Source organism: Caenorhabditis briggsae (genome assembly GCF_000004555.2).
Source record: "Caenorhabditis briggsae complete genome, chrV, whole genome shotgun sequence".
In the NCBI taxonomy this organism is placed as follows: domain Eukaryota; kingdom Metazoa; phylum Nematoda; class Chromadorea; order Rhabditida; family Rhabditidae; genus Caenorhabditis; species Caenorhabditis briggsae.
Window position 1 is genome coordinate 3574556 of NC_013488.2, and position 17442 is coordinate 3591997.

The window sequence follows — 17442 nt, forward strand, 5'->3', positions numbered from 1 at the left end:
CCCCCCCCCCCCCCATTTTTTAAAATCTCCATTTTCCCCCATATTTCTCCAGTTTCTCTTCTGTTTCCTTAAATTATCAAGACAATTAGCTGAAAAACACCCATTTTAGGCGAGCACGAAAATCGTACTCCGAGTACGAAAATAATACCACTTTTCCCATTTTAAAAAACCCCTCCAAATGGAAGGGTTTTAGGCAAATTCTTGATAAAATCATCAAAAACTTTGAATAACTTCAAAAGAAAAAAAACACTGTCCCTCATCCCGCTGACGTCTATTATGACAGGTGGGCTGAACCCCCTAACCCTCTTCTCCCTCTTTTCACTCTCCATACGTCACCATTTTCCATACTACCCCTCTTATCAGTAACACTTATATTCGACAATGAGAGCTTTTTCAAATGTGGGACAGATGGCGCAGGCGGTAAACGCCAGAGAAGGAAATCTACTGCACGGTCTAATAGGAAAGACGGACACCGACGGGTGTTGCTCGGTCTACTAGGAAAGACGGGTAGACTCCTTGACATGTTGGCCACATGTTCGCGACATCAATTTCCCACAACACTCAAAGTTAATCTGCCTTGCAGAAGCTGTGTTTGGGGTTCACAGCTAACCGAACGTCCCCCGAGTGAAAAAAAACATTACAAAAAAAAGAGAGACTCGAACTCTTGTCTATTACTAACAAGTTTAGCACCTTCTGAGATGATTGCATACTTTGAGTCAACGTCACCTTTTCTTCTTTCATCTGAGACCCAATCCATGAAACCTTTAAAAATTCTTCTCCGTTTAGCTTCAATATATCCATAGAGTTTTGTAACTACACAACCATGTTCTAACATCCACCGCAGTCTTGTAGATTTAATTAATATTTGTTTGGCTTGAAGTGAAACAACTAACTTTCTACTTTTTGTTGGTTTTCTTTCTAAGGATTCCAAAAGATTTAATGTATAATCTCCACAGATAGTTTCATCATATTCCTTATTTACAAAGATTGGACACATCTCACTAAAATAGTTCCACTTATCTTTAGGGACTTCAATATCCACTTCTAAAAATCCAAAGAAAGAATTCTCTAAAACTTGTTTCTGTATTTCACTCCAATTATTACTCTCCTTAAAATATAGTTTTCCACACGGCATTTCCTCACCCAGAGAATGAAGGTATAAAGCGAATGAAAACGGTACTGTAATCCTGCATTACTATACTACTAATAGTATGTTGATTCTCTGGGCAGCCAACATTTTGCAAACCATGCGTTTTGAAGGAATCACTTGGTGAAAAACCACTGTTTTTGGTGGAGCCAGTTCTGCAAGTGTACCAAGAATACTACTTTTAGTGAAAATCATACTGCCTAATTCGTAATCTAACTTTGAATAGCAAATTTAGACATCCCAAAGATATATAGCGCCTGCTCAGACTGCAAAACATGTTTAGCAGGAGTACCAAGCCAATTTCTCCAATCTGATCCCCGAGAAAGGATGGCTTGTCACTAGTCAGATAACAATACGATGAGGGGTTTTTATGCAGCGACACAATATGTTCAAGTTTGTTTTAAGACAGTTTTAGATGCTCTCAAAAATATTCCTTCCACGGAATGGAACCGTTTGCCGGCAGACTACCCCCGTGCCAGCATAAACGCAATCCGAAGAAGTTGAGCCCCGATTTTAGCAACAGAGCTGCCGGAAACAAACAACTATGATTTAGTTTTGTTACAAATCTCTTTGATGTAGCCCTGTTAAAATTTGAAACTGATTGTGCTATTTTCCGTACTGAGTGGGTAGAAAAGAGGAATTCGTTTTGGGGAGTCAGCGCAGAGCCAGATGAGCCACCACTTGCAGAAGTTGCTAGAAAGTGCTAGAGCTAGACCATACATGAATACTTTTATTTATTGTTGGAACTGACTATTCCAATCGTGACTAGTGTATTACTACTAAGTTTTTTCTCAAAAGTGGTTTCCAATTTTTAAAGGTGAATTTGAACATGCTTTAAGAAACTTATAATGAGGTTGACTACGTTTCAGGAAAAAATCAGCTCCCTATAAGAAAAAAACAGATAGGCTGTGGTGAACATTGTAAAAATGATCAAGCTTAAAACTACATATGCATGAGAATCCACTCCGAATAAAGTACATAACCACTTAACATTGTAAAGAGGCTGAACGCCGGTAGCGGAAGACGTTCTGATTCTTCATTTATAGACTCTAACTTCATGAGTAGAATCATTTATTTAAGGAACATAATCAATTAAAACAAAAGATAGGAGAGTCACCGACCAAGAATGGTCGGTAGCAGAGGATTAAATACAGACTCTTATCAGTAGGATCCGGGAGCACATAGAAACTTCTAGAAACGGTTTGACGTCATTAGGGACGATGACGCACGGGCATGACACCATTCATACTCATCCAGATCCACCACCACTAGACTGTGCGAATGTATGAAATGGGAATGAGCTCCACAGATCGGAACGGATCAAAACGCCTTTGCCGCCTGCACAAACACTGTGCACACTACAGATTCCGAAAAACGATTGCTACGAAAAACAGACTCATACTAGACACCTGATGTTCAAATGTAACGGTTAGGAACGATTTTCACAGACAGTTGAGCAAAGAAAGACCTTTGTGCTTTTCAAAAACGGTTGGAGTATAAAAGGGAATTTCCAATTTTGAGAAAGTATCCAGAAATGTCTTTCACTTCTATCCTCCTCACTATCCTTTCTGCTTCCATCCTTTTCAATGGTGCTTCTTCCGCTATCGTGGTGGATCTGAATTGCACTACCTATACCGCTGGAGCATTCGCCTGGACCCCAGCTGCTGTGGCGTGTGAGGACGCTATCGCTACTGCTTCTTGTCAAGCACTCTACACTGAAACGGAAGATGACGCTGGATGGCCAACCGCCGGAGGTGCTGAAGCCAGACCATTCTTCTGCTACGCAACTGAAGCTGATGCTGCTGCTCCAATGGTTCAAGATATGAAGACTGCTTCGATTGCCAACTGCCCAAAGACTTGTGGATACTGTTGCCAGACTGACGCCTACAACTGCCCAAATGTTCAATGTGAGATTTTCGCTATATGTTATATAGATTCCGAGTTCCAATCATATATTAATTTCAGTCCCACGCCTCAACTGCAACACCATCACCCGCACCCAATGCAACTCTGTCGCCTGGAGAACAATCATCGCTGAGGATTGCCCATCCGCCTGTGGATTCTGCGGACAAGGAGGATGCGTCGACGCCGTCACCAACTGCGGGAATGATATCTCCGTGTGTAACACCGTTGGTATGCAAGACTTCGTGAACCAATACTGCCAGAAGACCTGTCAAAGATGCCCATCCACCACTGCTGCTTCTGGAACCGTAACCTCTACTGGAGCGTCCACTGGAACCTGCACATCTTACATCGCTGATACCACCACTCAGTGCACCGCTTGGGCCGCCAACGGATTCTGCACCAACACCTTCTACACCGCCGCTCAACGTAGAGCCAGATGTGCCACCACTTGCAGAATCTGCTAATTTCTTTTTGACCAAACCCAGACTCTTTCAAGACTGACACACATTTACTTATGTAATTTATTTATACGGACTTGACCAATCCAGTTGTATAATGAAGTGACTAGTACAATATATGAATTCGTAATTTGTGAATGAATTAATTCAATGTCGAAGAAGCTAGTGAAAAATATGGAGTGATTCAAAAATCGTATATTCAAATTTTGCTGCAGAGTAGAGCAATATGTGAAACACGATAGTAACAGAAGTTTTCGACTAGGTTCTGACAAAAAAAACAATTTAAATAAAGTTTATGTAGTTCGAAATGTAGACTTCTAGCTGATGTCTTAACACAGTGACTTTATTTATATTTTCTGCTGAAAACACATGAAACTCATAAAAGTATATTACTTCCATGACTACTGTAAACCCTGTATTATTAGGGTGTTCCATAAACAACATTTTTTATGAAACACCCTAATAGAAGGGCCCCACTAATTGAAGTTCCTCCTATGGAGGTTATGATGAAATTATCGACGTTAAGTAGAAACAACAAAAAGTTCACCGAAAAACGGTGTCCCTTTAATACATAGAAGGGCCTTCTAAGCGACCGCACAAAAAGTACGAGTGCCCTCTCTAATTGAAGGGCTTCTCTGATTGAATTGTCATTCTACTCCACGAATAATAGAACGACCGGCTTTACTAATACAGGTTTCAGGCAACTGAACTAATGATGGCTTTCAATTAGCGTATTCCCTTTAATAGAAGCCCACCTCTAATTGAAGCCCACCTGCTTAAAATCATAAAAGCGAAACCTTTAACAGAAGTTCATGCAGTTCAGTTTGTGCAGTTTGTACAGTGCAGTTCGTCTATTAGGCTATTGCAAAATTTTAAATTTATATTTGTGATTTTTCCCGGATACAATCTTTTCACTTGTGGTCAATTCTCTATTTGTAATGTGGACATGATCTTTTTGAATCAATGTTTATTCAGCTTAAATTTGTTGGTAGAAAATGTAGCTTTACCAGCATTTTTTGAAGAATTACTATCGAACGATTCTCTTTTTTTTTGAACCCCCTTTTCCTTGGAATTATCTAGATTGCAAATTACGAATTCATATATTGTACTAGTCACTTCATTATACAACTGGACTGGTCAGGTCCGTATAAATAAATTACATAAGTAAATGTGTGTCAGTTGTGAAAGAGTCAGGGTTGGTCAATGAGAAATTAGCAGATTCTGCAAGTGGTGGCACATCTGGCTCTACGTTGAGCGGCGGTGTAGAAGGTGTTGGTGCAGAATCCGTTGGCGGCCCAAGCGGTGCACTGAGTGGTGGTGTCAGCGATGTAAGATGTGCAGGTTCCAGTGGACGCTCCAGTAGAGGTTACGGTTCCAGAAGCAGCAGTGGTGGATGGGCATCTTTGACAGGTCTTCTGGCAGTATTGGTTCACGAAGTCTTGCATACCAACGGTGTTACACACGGAGATATCATTCCCGCAGTTGGTGACGGCGTCGACGCATCCTCCTTGTCCGCAGAATCCACAGGCGGATGGGCAATCCTCAGCGATGATTGTTCTCCAGGCGACAGTGTTGCATTGGGTGCGGGTGATGGTGTTGCAGTTGAGGCGTGGGACTGAAATTAATATATGATTGGAACTCGGAATTTATATAACATATAGTGAAAATCTCACATTGAACATTTGGGCAGTTGTAGGCGTCAGTCTGGCAACAGTATCCACAAGTCTTTGGGCAGTTGGCAATCGAAGCAGTCTTCATATCTTGAACCATTGGAGCAGCAGCATCAGCTTCAGTTGCGTAGCAGAAGAATGGTCTGGCTTCAGCACCTCCGGCGGTTGGCCATCCAGCGTCATCTTCCGTTTCAGTGTAGAGTGCTTGACAAGAAGCAGTAGCGATAGCGTCCTCACACGCCACAGCAGCCGGGGTCCAGGCGAATGCTCCAGCGGTATAGGTAGTGCAATTCAGATCCACCACGATTGCGGAAGAAGCACCATTGAAAAGGATGGAAGCAGAAAGGATAGTGAGGAGGATAGAAGTGAAAGACATTTCTGGATACTTTCTCAAAATTGAAAATTCCCTTTTATACTCCAACCGTTTTTGAAAAGCACAAAGGTCTTTCTTTGCTCAACTGTCTGTGAAAATCGTTTCAAAACGTTACATTTGAACAACAGGCGTGCTCATGTGCATAGTATGAGTGTTCATTTTTTGGGAATCTGTAGTGTGCACAGTGTTTGTGCAGGTGGCAAAGGCGTTTTGATCCGTTTCGATCTGTGGGACTCATTCTCATTTGATACCTTCGGACAGTCTAGTGAGAGGTCGGTGGATTTGGATGCGTATGAAATGGTAAGTATTTCATTTAATAGCAGGGTAACTCTGATGGATTTGTACGAACTGTTATTTACTTTCACCTAAAATCCGAAGACGGTAGAACACTATGTTCTTATCAAGTGTGTTCCTCTTGAGCGTCTTTCATTTTGTAACTGATAAAATCACGTTGTCTCTCCTAATCAAATTGGGCTACACCCTTTAAGAATGCGTGCTTCCAAATCACTAAACCACCTTCTATTTTTCAACCTCATTCCAGAAAAACAAACAAAAAAGAGTATATCTGCCCTAACCGAAAAGAAAAATGCACAGCCAGAGTGAGCTTCTATTAGAGGTGGGTTTCTATTATAGGAAATACGGTAATTTGTTTCTATTTGTGTCCCTAGAATGAAGTTTCGCTTTGAATTTTTCAAATGACTTTAGTTACCAGAAATGGCTTGGGCTTTGAACGGATAAGGGACAGGTTTTTGTCGGAATTTGCCCAAAAACCGCTGTATACCGGCCCATGGACACATTCTTAACAGAAGTTTGAATTTGGAATACGTAGAAAGCTTGTCTTCAGTTTCTCGAGGTTTGGTCGGGTTCATATCTGTCTTATCCGTAATGGCGCGTCCAAAGTTCCCAAATCTGGGATTTCTGGGCCCAGAAAGTAGTCCAAAGTGACGCTCAGATTCCCAAGATTACCAATTAGGCAATATTTTAACCAGTGCGACAATGTAATTTTTCGTTGCATCAAAATGTGCAGAACATCATTTAGATTCACATAAAAATAAAGAAACAACTCGAAAAAAATTCCTTCATTGAGAAAAACGCCAGGTCTCTTATCCGAAAAAAAGTCTTTTTTCGATGCCGTTTTTCTCAATGAAGGAATTTTTTTCGAGTTTTTTCTTTATTTTTATGTGAATCTACATGATTTTCTGCACATTTTGATGCAACGAAAAATTACATTGTCGCACTGGTTAAAATTTTATTCAATTGCAAATCTTGGGAATCTGGGCGTCACTTTGGACTACTTTCTGGGCTCAGAAATCCCAGATTTGGGAACTTTGGACGCGCCATAATCTGACCTAGTTCCAACCTGAATTTGCTGGCGACGACAGAGTAAGAAACTAATTTGGTCAACTATAAATAGGTCGAACTTTTTCAATTATCCTGGGTGAACCAAAGTCTGTTTTTTTTCAATATAAAGATCTGACTGTTTTCTGAACCTAAGACAACCAGAACGTCATATTTGGACTGATGCACGGTCTCCCAGAGTGAAAATTTTTGGAATAGTTCTCTCGCTGTCTGCACTCTAGCTAAATTTTATTTTTTCACGCGCCTCCCCCCTTCTCTCTTCTTTTTGACTAATAGACACTTATCACTAGAGTCAAGGAAATCACAAAAAAAGTACAAACTTGAGCTTTTTTTCAGAAGAAAAATTGTTTGTTGTATTACTGAAAACTTCAGCTGTCAGCTGCACAAAATTTTATAAAAATTGGAACATTTTGAGCAGAGTTATGAATTAATGAGCACTGACTTGATAAAAACCGGTTTCATTCAACCGTACATAACTCCATCTGGTTCTCACGGAATCAAAAAAATATAAACGTCATCAATACCGCAGAGACATTTGCAACAATTCCTTTGTTTTCAAATTTTGATTTAGGTCCTCATTTTTTTGAAAATCTTGAAAGAGTGTCAAAAATCGGGGGTTTTTGGGAATTTTGTACTGAAATTTGTACTATGCATAACTTTGCGAGTTTATAACCAATCATAATGATCAATAAACCAAAAGTTTTGTAATGGATTGTTCTACAATTCCTTCGTCTTCGATTTTTGATTTCCGTCTTTGTTCCGGTGTTAGGGGATCAAACAGTAGTACATTGAGTGATTTTGGACTTTGGAGGCAATTTTCATCTGGTTAAAAGTTGTCTTTTTTGCAAAAAGCAATCAAATATGAAATTTCCTATGTTTTCTAACAGGACAGTAACTTAATTTGCTCATAGAACAAGAAGAGTTGCTTAAAAACTCGGGAAATCCAAAAAAGTTTTTCAAAGCTTCATTTGTTGCTTGATAGTTTGAGACAAGTCTTGAAACTTCTTACAGATAATCTCGGATATGATTTCTATCACCCTTAAGTAAATTTTCTAAAAATATCCATCTTTGAACGTTTTTGAGATCTTCTTAGCTGTTCATCCAGTTTTCCAATCAAATCTGTGAAAAATTGTACTGAGATAAAATAGCGTGAGAGATGAAGAGACGCAGAGACATTTTTCTCTAGTTTTCAATTAAATTGGAAGACCGTGCTGATGCTACAATGCAACTTTCGAAATTAAAGGTGGGGGGACATGAGAAAAATAATGTTGTCGAAATCCCGTTTAAATATGCTCCTCAAGGAGTTGAACTTGTCGAGACAAGTATTGAAGGTGCGGCGCCGCTACCGACTGAGCTACGCGTGCAAAGAGAAAGTCGCTGCCCGATTGCATACATAAAGGCGAGGGCGACAGCTGTACGCAGAGTGACATTAAGCGTTGTACACCGTGACGGTAGAATGCATACTCTGGCCCCAAAAATCCCCCGTAAAATCTCCTGTCCCCCCACCTTTAAAAAACAACATTTGAGAACTAAATTTATTAGTACACATATTCACTAGTCACATTTGGAGTGGTCAGTTCCAACAATAAATATAAGTATACAATTGTCTGAAAGAATAGGGTGGTCTGTCTATTGTCCTCTTGTCTAGCAAATTCTGCAAGTGGTAGCACATCTGGCTCTGCGTTGAGCCAAGGTGTAGAAGGTGTTGGTGCAGAATCCATTGGTAGCCCATGCGGCACATTGAGTGGTGGTGTCGGCAATGTAAGACGTGCATGTGCCAGATGTAACGGTCACCGAGCTTGATGATGTTGTGCTGGATGCGCATCTTCCGCAGGTCTTTTGACAGTATTGGTTGACGAAGTCTTGCATTCCGATGTTCTGGCAGATTGAGAGATCGGTTCCGCAGTTGGTGACGGCGTCGACGCATCCTCCGGAGAGACAGAATCCACAAGACGATGGACAGTCCTGAGCGATGATGGTTCTCCAGGCGACAGAGTTGCATTGGGAGAGAGTGATGGTGGCGCAGTTGAGACGTGGATCTGAAATTTGAGCTTCAGATTAGAATAAGACATTGAGACTCACAATTAGCATTTCTACAATTGTAGGCGTCAGTTTGACAGCAGAATCCGCAGGTCTTTGGGCAGTTAGTAAGTGCTGCTGTTTTCATATCAGCGACGAAGGCGGCTGGGGTTGCAGTGGCGGTTGTGTAACAGGCATGAGCTCTTTGAGCATCATTTCCGGCTGCTGGGTAGAGGTGTTTGGAGCCGCATAAAGAACCGCGCAAGAGGCATCAGAAATAGTGTTCGAGCAAGCTACGGCGGCTGGTGTGTAGACGAACTGAAAGATTATAAGCTTACTCGTTAGTCAGTCTGTTGTACTCACCGCGGTTCCGTTATAACTGGTACAATTCAAGTCTCCACCAATCACGGCGCTGACTTCTGGAGCCAAGAATGAAGCAATGAGAATTGACACCAAAGAAATCATTGTGCTTTTCTCACCAGGCAAAACCAAACGCTGGATTGATATATTCTTCAAAACGAATTCCGCTTTTATACCCACTCAGTACATTTTTTCAGTCTTTGCACATCTGCAATGTAGCGTTTAGCAGTTTACATGATATTTCGCACGAAAATTATCATTTTCCAATGTTCTCGTTTGAACAGATGCACATTTTGCGCTTGAAAACAATGGATGAGATTCTCGGTGCAAAAGAATACAATGTTTTGTCTCCTCCGCAATTTTTTCCGCGCCAGACAATGTTGCTTCAGAGCTTCTGTAGTTTGTTGGTACATGTAGACTCTTGCATGAAACTGTGGAAAGATTTGGAAACCCGTTTAAGAACTTTTCGAAATTTGTTAATTTGCTAGATTAGCTTGTTTACCGTTTAAACTAATAGGATTTTGTTTTGTACAGTTTTGTTTGAACAAATGCAATAAGGTGTCAGAATAAACAGTTGAGAAGCCAAAAAATTGACCAATTCAATTGCTGTTTAGATTTTGAAAACCCATAAAAAATTTTATTTTGCAATTCAAATGAACGTTTCTGATTTACAGTGGCGAGAAGTTGAAATTTTGCACGAGAATAGCTGTAAAATCGAAAAGCATAAAAATCGGGTTTTTGAAAATTTCCCATTTTCAGAATTTTCAGAGAAGTTTCAGATGTAACAGTGGTCCGAGAATCTAAAAAAAACTTGTTTTCAGAATTTTTTCTGGCTTTTTTTTAAATGTCAATTGATTCTCAGTGTCCAAATATGCACCGAAAAAATTTGAAGAGTTTTGAAAGTCGGAGCACAAAAGGTATGTGTCGGCATTTTCGCCATAACTCAGCTGAAAATGTAGTTTTGATGCTCAAGATTTCACAGATGATGTGTTTTGAGTTGTTTATCAGTTTTATGTCAAAAGTTGTTTTTCAATTGTACAATTTTTTCTCATTTTTAGATTTTAGAAGTTTTCCCTAGAGGTGAAAAAAATGAAAACATTGTTCTACAATTAAAAAACTTTTAACTTAAAACTGATGAACAACTTAAAACACATAATTTGTGAGATTTTGAGCATCAAAAATACATTTTCAGCTGAGTTATGGCAAAAATGCCGACATACACACCTTTTGTGCTCTGAGCACCATAACTCGAGAGCCCGGCTTCCAAAACTCTTCAAAACGTTTTTGGTGCATATTTGAACACTGAGAATCATTTGACATTTAAGAAAAAAATCTGAAAAAAAAGTTTTTTTTGGATTCTCGGACCACTGTTACATCTGAAATTGCTCTGGAAATTCTGAAAGTGAGAAATTTTCAAAAAACAAATTTTTATGTTTTTGGATTTTACAGCTATTCTCATGCAAATTTTCAAGTCGATTGAGCTATTTTGAACAAAGTTATGAATGTTCGAAAAAATTATCCTCACCACTTCTCGCCGCTGTATATAACCGCACTGTCAACTTTGACCTCGAGTACCTCAATTCCTATGCAAAGTATCAAAAATGCGTCAACTGACAAAACACTTCTGATATAATGATAAAGAATTTATCAGTTGACAACTTTCTTATACCTTTTACGGAAAATTAGCTAGACGAGCTGAACGATAACAGCTAAGGGTTCTTCTATTAAAGGTTTAAGGTGTTTTTGCTCTGATCTAATTCCAATTGATTATGTCAATCGAGTAATATTTTCTTTTTTTTTTGACTAGAACTAGTCTCCTATTTTTGGACGGTACCGGGTGGGCAGAATCCAAATGTGCCTGCTGTATCTTAGAAATGTCTTGATATTCAGTAATCAACGCATAAAATCAATTCAAATTCAGTATAAAACTATGTTAGGTGATCGAGATTACGGTATCCGCTCTCATAGAAGCCCATCCTATACGTGAATTTTGATTTTATTTATATTGGTTCCTTTAATCGATATCATAAAATTTTCAACTGACAAAATGTTTATCGTAATGTTATTAATTTTTTATCAGTTGACAAAGTTTTCATATCTCTCATAGGAACTGAGATAATTCAGCTCAATGTGCAAGTATACGGTTAGCTTCTATAACAGCAAATAATGCTTTAGAATGTGGTTTATAATTATCCAGATAAAACATTGAACATATTTATTGCACAGCTTGGAATGGTCAGTTCCAGTCAGTCACCCGATGCGTGAAAGCCTTGAAAGAACAATGGATCAAATAAATTATCAATAGTAAATTATCGTTAATTAACAAATTCTGCAAGTGGTGGCACATCTGGCTCTACGTTGAGCAAGTGTGTAGAAGGTGTTGGTGCAGAAGCCGTTTCTGGACCAGTTAGCACAGTTAGTCGATGAGTCGGCAATATAAGATGAGCAAGTTGATGTCACCGTGGTAGTGGCAGTTCCAGAAGAAGCAGAAGTGGTGCTAGATGGGCATCTTCCACAGGTTCTTTGGCAGTAGGTGTTGACGAAGTCTTGCATGCCGACGGTGGTGCAGATGGAGAGGTCGTTACCGCAGTTGGTGACGGCGTCAACACATCCTCCGGAGAGACAGAATCCACAGGAAGCTGGGCAGTCTTGAGCGATGATGGTTCGCCAGGCGACAGAGTTGCATTGAGAGAGAGTGACGGTGGCGCAGTTGAGGCGTGGGTCTGGAAGTTGGGGTCTTTTTAGCAACGGGGGATAAACTGAAGGTATCATTAAGAAAGTTAGAAACAACTTTTAATTTCTTCTCTTCCACTATTCCTACATCAGACTTAACAACCGTAAAACTCTTGGTAACTCACAAACAGCGTTACTGCAACTGTAGGCGTCAGTTTGGCAGCAGAATCCACAAGTCTTGGCACAGTTAGCAAGTGCTGCTTGTTTCATATCCAAGACAATAGCAGCTGGAGTGGCTGTAGCAGTGGTATAACAGGCATGAGCTCTTTGAGCATCGTTTCCAGCAGCTGGGTAGAGAGTGTTTGGAGCAGCATAGAGAACTGCGCAAGATGCATCGGAGATGGCGTTGGAGCAGGCCACAGCGGCTGGAGTGTACACGAACTGAAAGATTATAAGCTTACTCGTTAGTCAATCAGTGTTACTCACCGCGGTTCCGTTATAGCTGGTGCAATTCAAATCTCCACCAATCACTGCAAAAACTTCTGGAGCCAAGAATGAAGCTAGGAGAATTGAAACGAATGCAATCATGGTTTCTAATTGCAAGCTAAAACTTGAATATTTGATTCTGAGTTTTTCGGTCTTTTTATACCCAGCCAGAAATTCTTTGTACAACTGCATGTCTCTAGTTTTTTTGGCTCAAAACGATTTGTACAGGTGCAAATTGTGTAACAATGGAACAGTTTCATGTATAGTGCAAAATGATTCATGGGGAGGATGTAAAAATTATTAGTACAGCTTAACTATATAAGGATCGATTGTCCATTTGGTTGGTCAAAACATCGAGAACATTTTGATTCTCATTTTTATTTTAGAATCATTTTGAATCATTTTTCTGAATTAACGTTTCTGCTCTGATAGAAGCTCTGCACTTTGGGCTCAATTATCTCGGTTCCTTTGAAAGTTATTGAAAAGTGATCAACTGATAGAAAGTTTATCATAATATCACTCATATTTTATCAGTTGACAATTTTTTGGTATCTCTCATAGGAACCCTGATAATTAAGTTCAAAGTGTCCCACTATTTGAGAAAATAAATTAGTCATACTTTCTCTTTGACATCACATTCTTTGAATATAATTATTTTGAAAAATTCATCCAAATATTGTGAAATTTATATTAGCAAGGCTGACCCTCATATGTTTTGTTCCAAAGTGTTTCCGGAGGGCACTTCTATTACAGGGGCCTCTCTAATTGTACAGGTTTTACGGTATTTATCAACTTGAAAATCCAATTTTTGGATATTAATATTTTATTCACTAGTCACATTTTGGAATGGTCAGTTCCAAAAGATAATAACAATAAAGTAAGTATGTCGATGTCTTGAAAGAAATTAGGTCAAAGTTTACCATTAAATACTTCTTAGCAGAGTCTGCAAGTGGTGGCGCATCTCTGCCTACGTTGAGCGTAAGTGTAGAAGTTGTTGGTGCAGAATCCGTTGCTAGCCCAGGCGGCGCATTGAGTGGTGGTGTCAGCGATGTAAGACGAGCACGATCCTCCGGTAACTCCTCCGTATGCAGATGTGGTGGTGGATGGGCAACGGTTGCAGGACTTTTGACAGTAGTTGTTGACGAAGTCTTGCATTCCGATGTTCTGACAGATGGACAGATCGTTTCCGCAGTTGGTGACAGCGTCGACGCATCCTCCCTGTCCGCAGAATCCGCAGGCGGATGGGCAATCGGAAGCGATGATGGTTCTCCAGGCTGGCGAGTTGCATTGGGTGTTGGTGATAGTGGCACAGTTGAGACGTGGGACTGAAAAAAAGCTTTGAAATCAGAAGAAGGCGCTGTATCCCTTACAGTCAGCGTTTTTGCAGCTGTAGGCATCAGTGTTGCAGCAATATCCGCAAGTCTTGGGGCAGTTTGCCAAGGCAGCAGTCTTCATGTCTGGAACAACAGCGGCTGGTGTGGCAGTGGCGGTTGTATAGCAGGCCAATGGTCTTCCAGCGTTGTTTCCAGCTGCTGGGAATCCTAGCGTATCAGTGGTTGGGTAAAGGATAGCGCATGAAGAGTCGGCAATGGTGTTCTGGCATTGAACGGCGGCTGGAGTCCACACGAACTGAAATTCTCAAGGCGTCAAAGATTGAAACCATACTCTTAAAGTCTCACAAATGTTCCATTGTAGACGGTACAATTCAAGTCACCACCGATAACCGCAGAGATTTCAGGAGCCAAGAAAGAGGCGAAGAGAATTGAAACTAGGGCAAACATTTTTTTTGTTGCTAGTTGAGATTATTGGAAAACCAGTAGCTGCTGATGGTTTCAAAGTGCTAATCCTGAGGCTTTTATACCGGGTGGTCCCGAATTTGCACAACTGTTAATCCTCCATTGTTACTCTGGATTTACAATGAAACTCGTGCATATCCAGATAGAAATAATTCATCTTTCGACCGTTTGTACAGTTGCAAACTGTATCACATGAATAGGTTTTCATCATTGAAACAATGCATTTGATCTGTCGTCTCGTGGGAGAGTCTAGTAAAATGCGTGGAGGGTGTTAGGCATAGTTATTGACGCAGCTTTTTTGCGCGCGGAATATTCAGAAGAGGAGGCTCATTTTGGATTATGTCCCCATCAGATGACGGTGGTGTGAAAATTTTGGTCTTGAGTTTTTTGTCTGTACTTAAAAATAAAATCGAAGTGTTAGTTAAGTCCAGAAACAGTCACATTGAGTTTCCTGTTCCTATTACTGTATGTGCTCTAATATCAGCCCACCCTATAAGTAAATTTTTATAATGTTAGCTCAATTATCTCGGTAACTATGAGAGATATAAAAATTTATAAACTGATACATTTAAAGTGTTGGTGATGTTATGATGAATAATTTCTCAGGTGACATATGCTTTTTATCTCTCATAGGAACTAAGATAAACAGTCTCAAAGATTGAAACTAAGGCATAGTTGTAAGAGGCCGGGCCGGCCCGGGCTTTTTTCCGAATTTCGGAGGCCCGACCCGGTCCGCGGGCCCGTCATTTCACAAGTTTTGAAAATTTCAAAAAACCCATCAGGGGGGAACCTTTATGTGATTTTTTTCGATCAAACATTTTTTTTCGATTTTTCCGATTTTTTTTTGTTGATAAAACAGACAAACAATCCAAAAAAAAAAATTGGAAAAAATTATATTAAGAGCTTAAAATTTGGCTCAAAAAATAGGTTTTTTGATGCAGGGCCTTCAATGCCGTGCCCGGGCCTTGAAGATTTCTCCAGACCCGGCCCGGAACTTTACAATTATGAATTAAGGGGTTCATTCTATTAGAAGGATACCAGTAGGTCCAGAAATAGACATATCGAGTTTTCCGTTCAAATCTGTACTACCGAATATTCAAATTTTGAATTATATTCATATTCAATCCAGTTTCTAAATTTTAGGACCTATCTAGATTATATTTATTTGAAGACCTTTTTCGGTTTTGAGATAAAAATAACTGTAAAACCTGGAACAACATATTTTGACTCAATTTATTTCGGTTTATAAGAAAAAACCTGTAAAAGAAGGGCTCTCAAACTGTCAAGTTTGGGACAATTTTTTGTGGATCCTATGCAAGATATCAAAAAAGTACCAACTGATAAAATAATTGTGATATTACGATAAACAATTTATCAGTTGACAACTTTTTTTATATCTTTGACAGCAATCGAGAAAAGTTGGTTCAAAGTCAAATTCAGGACGGGCTTCTCCTGGTTTTACGGTATTATTTGGTTTAGAAACTTTTTTATTTCAGGATACCGAGGATTACTGTAGATCCTGTAACGATCCCCACACTTTGGTCCTATTCATATAAATTCTTATTTCCCCCTTTTTACCGCAATTAGAAAAAAAGTATTTTTTTAAAAGAATTTTCTAATACTAATTTTACAGGTGCTCAAATATGACAGCTCACAATAAAGGACTCTTCGGCGAATACCATCATTGAGGTTAGCCTTTCTTGCAAAATCAAAATCTTCAATTCCATACAGTTTATTGAAAAAATGTACAAAATTTCAAAAGCCTATATGCATGTACTAGTAGGAATGGTCAGTTCCATAAGTCACCTGAGGTCGTTTGTCTTGGGGGAAGTGCAGTATAAAAAATTGGGGGAAGTAGTTTTGTCAAAGAAATGAAATAATTAGCAAAGCTTGCAAGTGGTAGCACATCTGGCCTTGCGTTGAGCGGCGGTGTAGAAGGTGTTGGTGCAGAATCCATTGGCAGCCCAGGCGGTGCATTGGGTGGTGGTGTCGGCGGTGTAAGATGTGCAGGTTCCGGAAGATCCAGTAGAGGTGACGGTTCCAGAAGCAGCCGTGGTGGATGGACATCTTCCACAGGTTCTTTGACAGTAGCTGTTCACGAAGTCTTGCATGCCGACAGTTTGACAGATGGAGAGATCGTTGGCACAGTTCGTGACCGCGTCGACGCATCCTCCTTGGTTACAGAACCCGCAGGCGGATGGGCAATCGGTGGCGATGATGGTTCTCCAGGTGACGGAGTCGCATTGAGACTTGGTGATAGTGGCACAGTTGAGACGTGGGACTGAAAAAGTTGGATACAAATGATTTTTGGATTAGTCACACTCACAGGCAACATTAGCGCAGTTGTAGGCGTCAGTCTGGCAACAGAATCCGCAGGTCTTGGCGCAGTTAGCAAGAGCGGCTTGCTTCATATCTGGAACCACAGCAGCTGGGGTGGCAGTAGCGGTGGTATAACAGGCATATGCTCTTTCAGCATCATTTCCAGCAGCTGGGTAGAGGGTGTCTGGAGCAGCATAGAGAACAGCGCAAGATGCATCGGAGATAGCGTTGTCACAGGCAACAGCGGCTGGGGTGTACACAAACTGGAATTTTGGAATTTTAAAATTGCTAGATCACAATTAGGGTTAGTACCGCGGTTCCGTTATAGCTTGTACAATTTAAGTCACCACCGATAACAGCGGAGACTTCTGGAGCCAAGAATGAAGCCAGGAGAAGTGAAACAAGAGCGAACATTTTTAGAAGGGGTAGTTGATGATTTATAAAAATGTGTTCGATACTTTTCATCCACCGAAACAATTTCCTTTTATACTACGACCAATCTATTTGGTCAGCTTGCCTGTCCTCACACCCTTTTTCTTTTTGCACTAATAGCGATGTGTCTGGAATTGGGGACAAAGAAAGAGCAAATCGATCAGAACAGAAAATCTCTGGAACAAAAATGGTTGTGTTTGCTTTTGGCTTTTGGAGTAGAAGAAGATTCAGAGGATAGGAACAACTGGAAGTCATTATTAGCTTAGTGGGTCATGGCAGGTCGTATATGGGTGGCATATGTGTGTTTTGGCAATAAAAAAGAGAATAGAAAGAAGAGTTCGAAGATTATCTAGATTAAAATCTAAATTTAGAAGTAGTCGTAGAATTTAGTCAGGGTTTTAGTCGTTTTAAAAAATTTTTCTATAAAACCAATACCGTAAAACCT

The 17442-nt window shown here is 40.1% G+C and overlaps 8 protein-coding genes across 8 annotated transcripts in view; 3 read left to right on the top strand and 5 right to left on the bottom strand.

Annotated features, from left to right (window-relative positions):
- The window catches only part of CBG10425, a gene marked incomplete at both ends in the record, with an annotated part of 5815 nt that extends 3961 nt beyond the window's left edge, over positions 1-1854 (top strand). The window contains one exon of the mRNA XM_002635724.1: positions 1727-1854. Within this exon, the coding sequence (XP_002635770.1) occupies positions 1727-1854 (128 nt within the window). The remainder of the gene's footprint in view (positions 1-1726) is intronic.
- The window catches only part of CBG10411, a gene marked incomplete at both ends in the record, with an annotated part of 72110 nt that overhangs the window by 25178 nt on the left and 29490 nt on the right, over positions 1-17442 (top strand). The window lies entirely within an intron of this gene.
- On the top strand, positions 2682-3516 carry CBG10424 (the record flags this gene model as incomplete). Its single annotated transcript, XM_002635723.1, has 2 exons — positions 2682-3054; positions 3113-3516. The coding sequence occupies 2 exons, from the start codon at positions 2682-2684 to the stop codon at positions 3514-3516; spliced, it is 777 nt and encodes a 258-aa protein (XP_002635769.1).
- On the bottom strand, positions 4722-5556 carry CBG10423 (the record flags this gene model as incomplete). Its single annotated transcript, XM_045236816.1, has 2 exons — positions 4722-5125; positions 5502-5556. The coding sequence occupies 2 exons, from the start codon at positions 5554-5556 to the stop codon at positions 4722-4724; spliced, it is 459 nt and encodes a 152-aa protein (XP_045094277.1).
- CBG10422 lies at positions 8557-9396 on the bottom strand (the record flags this gene model as incomplete). The annotated part of the gene is made up of 2 exons (XM_045236817.1): positions 8557-8951; positions 9291-9396. 2 exons carry the CDS (start codon positions 9394-9396, stop codon positions 8557-8559), a joined length of 501 nt encoding a protein of 166 aa, XP_045094276.1.
- Positions 11611-12552, bottom strand: CBG10421 (the record flags this gene model as incomplete). The annotated part of the gene is made up of 2 exons (XM_045236818.1): positions 11611-12014; positions 12447-12552. 2 exons carry the CDS (start codon positions 12550-12552, stop codon positions 11611-11613), a joined length of 510 nt encoding a protein of 169 aa, XP_045094275.1.
- Positions 13281-14231, bottom strand: Cbr-phat-5 (the record flags this gene model as incomplete). Its single annotated transcript, XM_045236819.1, has 2 exons — positions 13281-13775; positions 14130-14231. 2 exons carry the CDS (start codon positions 14229-14231, stop codon positions 13281-13283), a joined length of 597 nt encoding a protein of 198 aa, XP_045094274.1.
- Positions 16127-16979, bottom strand: CBG10419 (the record flags this gene model as incomplete). The annotated part of the gene is made up of 2 exons (XM_045236820.1): positions 16127-16527; positions 16913-16979. The coding sequence occupies 2 exons, from the start codon at positions 16977-16979 to the stop codon at positions 16127-16129; spliced, it is 468 nt and encodes a 155-aa protein (XP_045094273.1).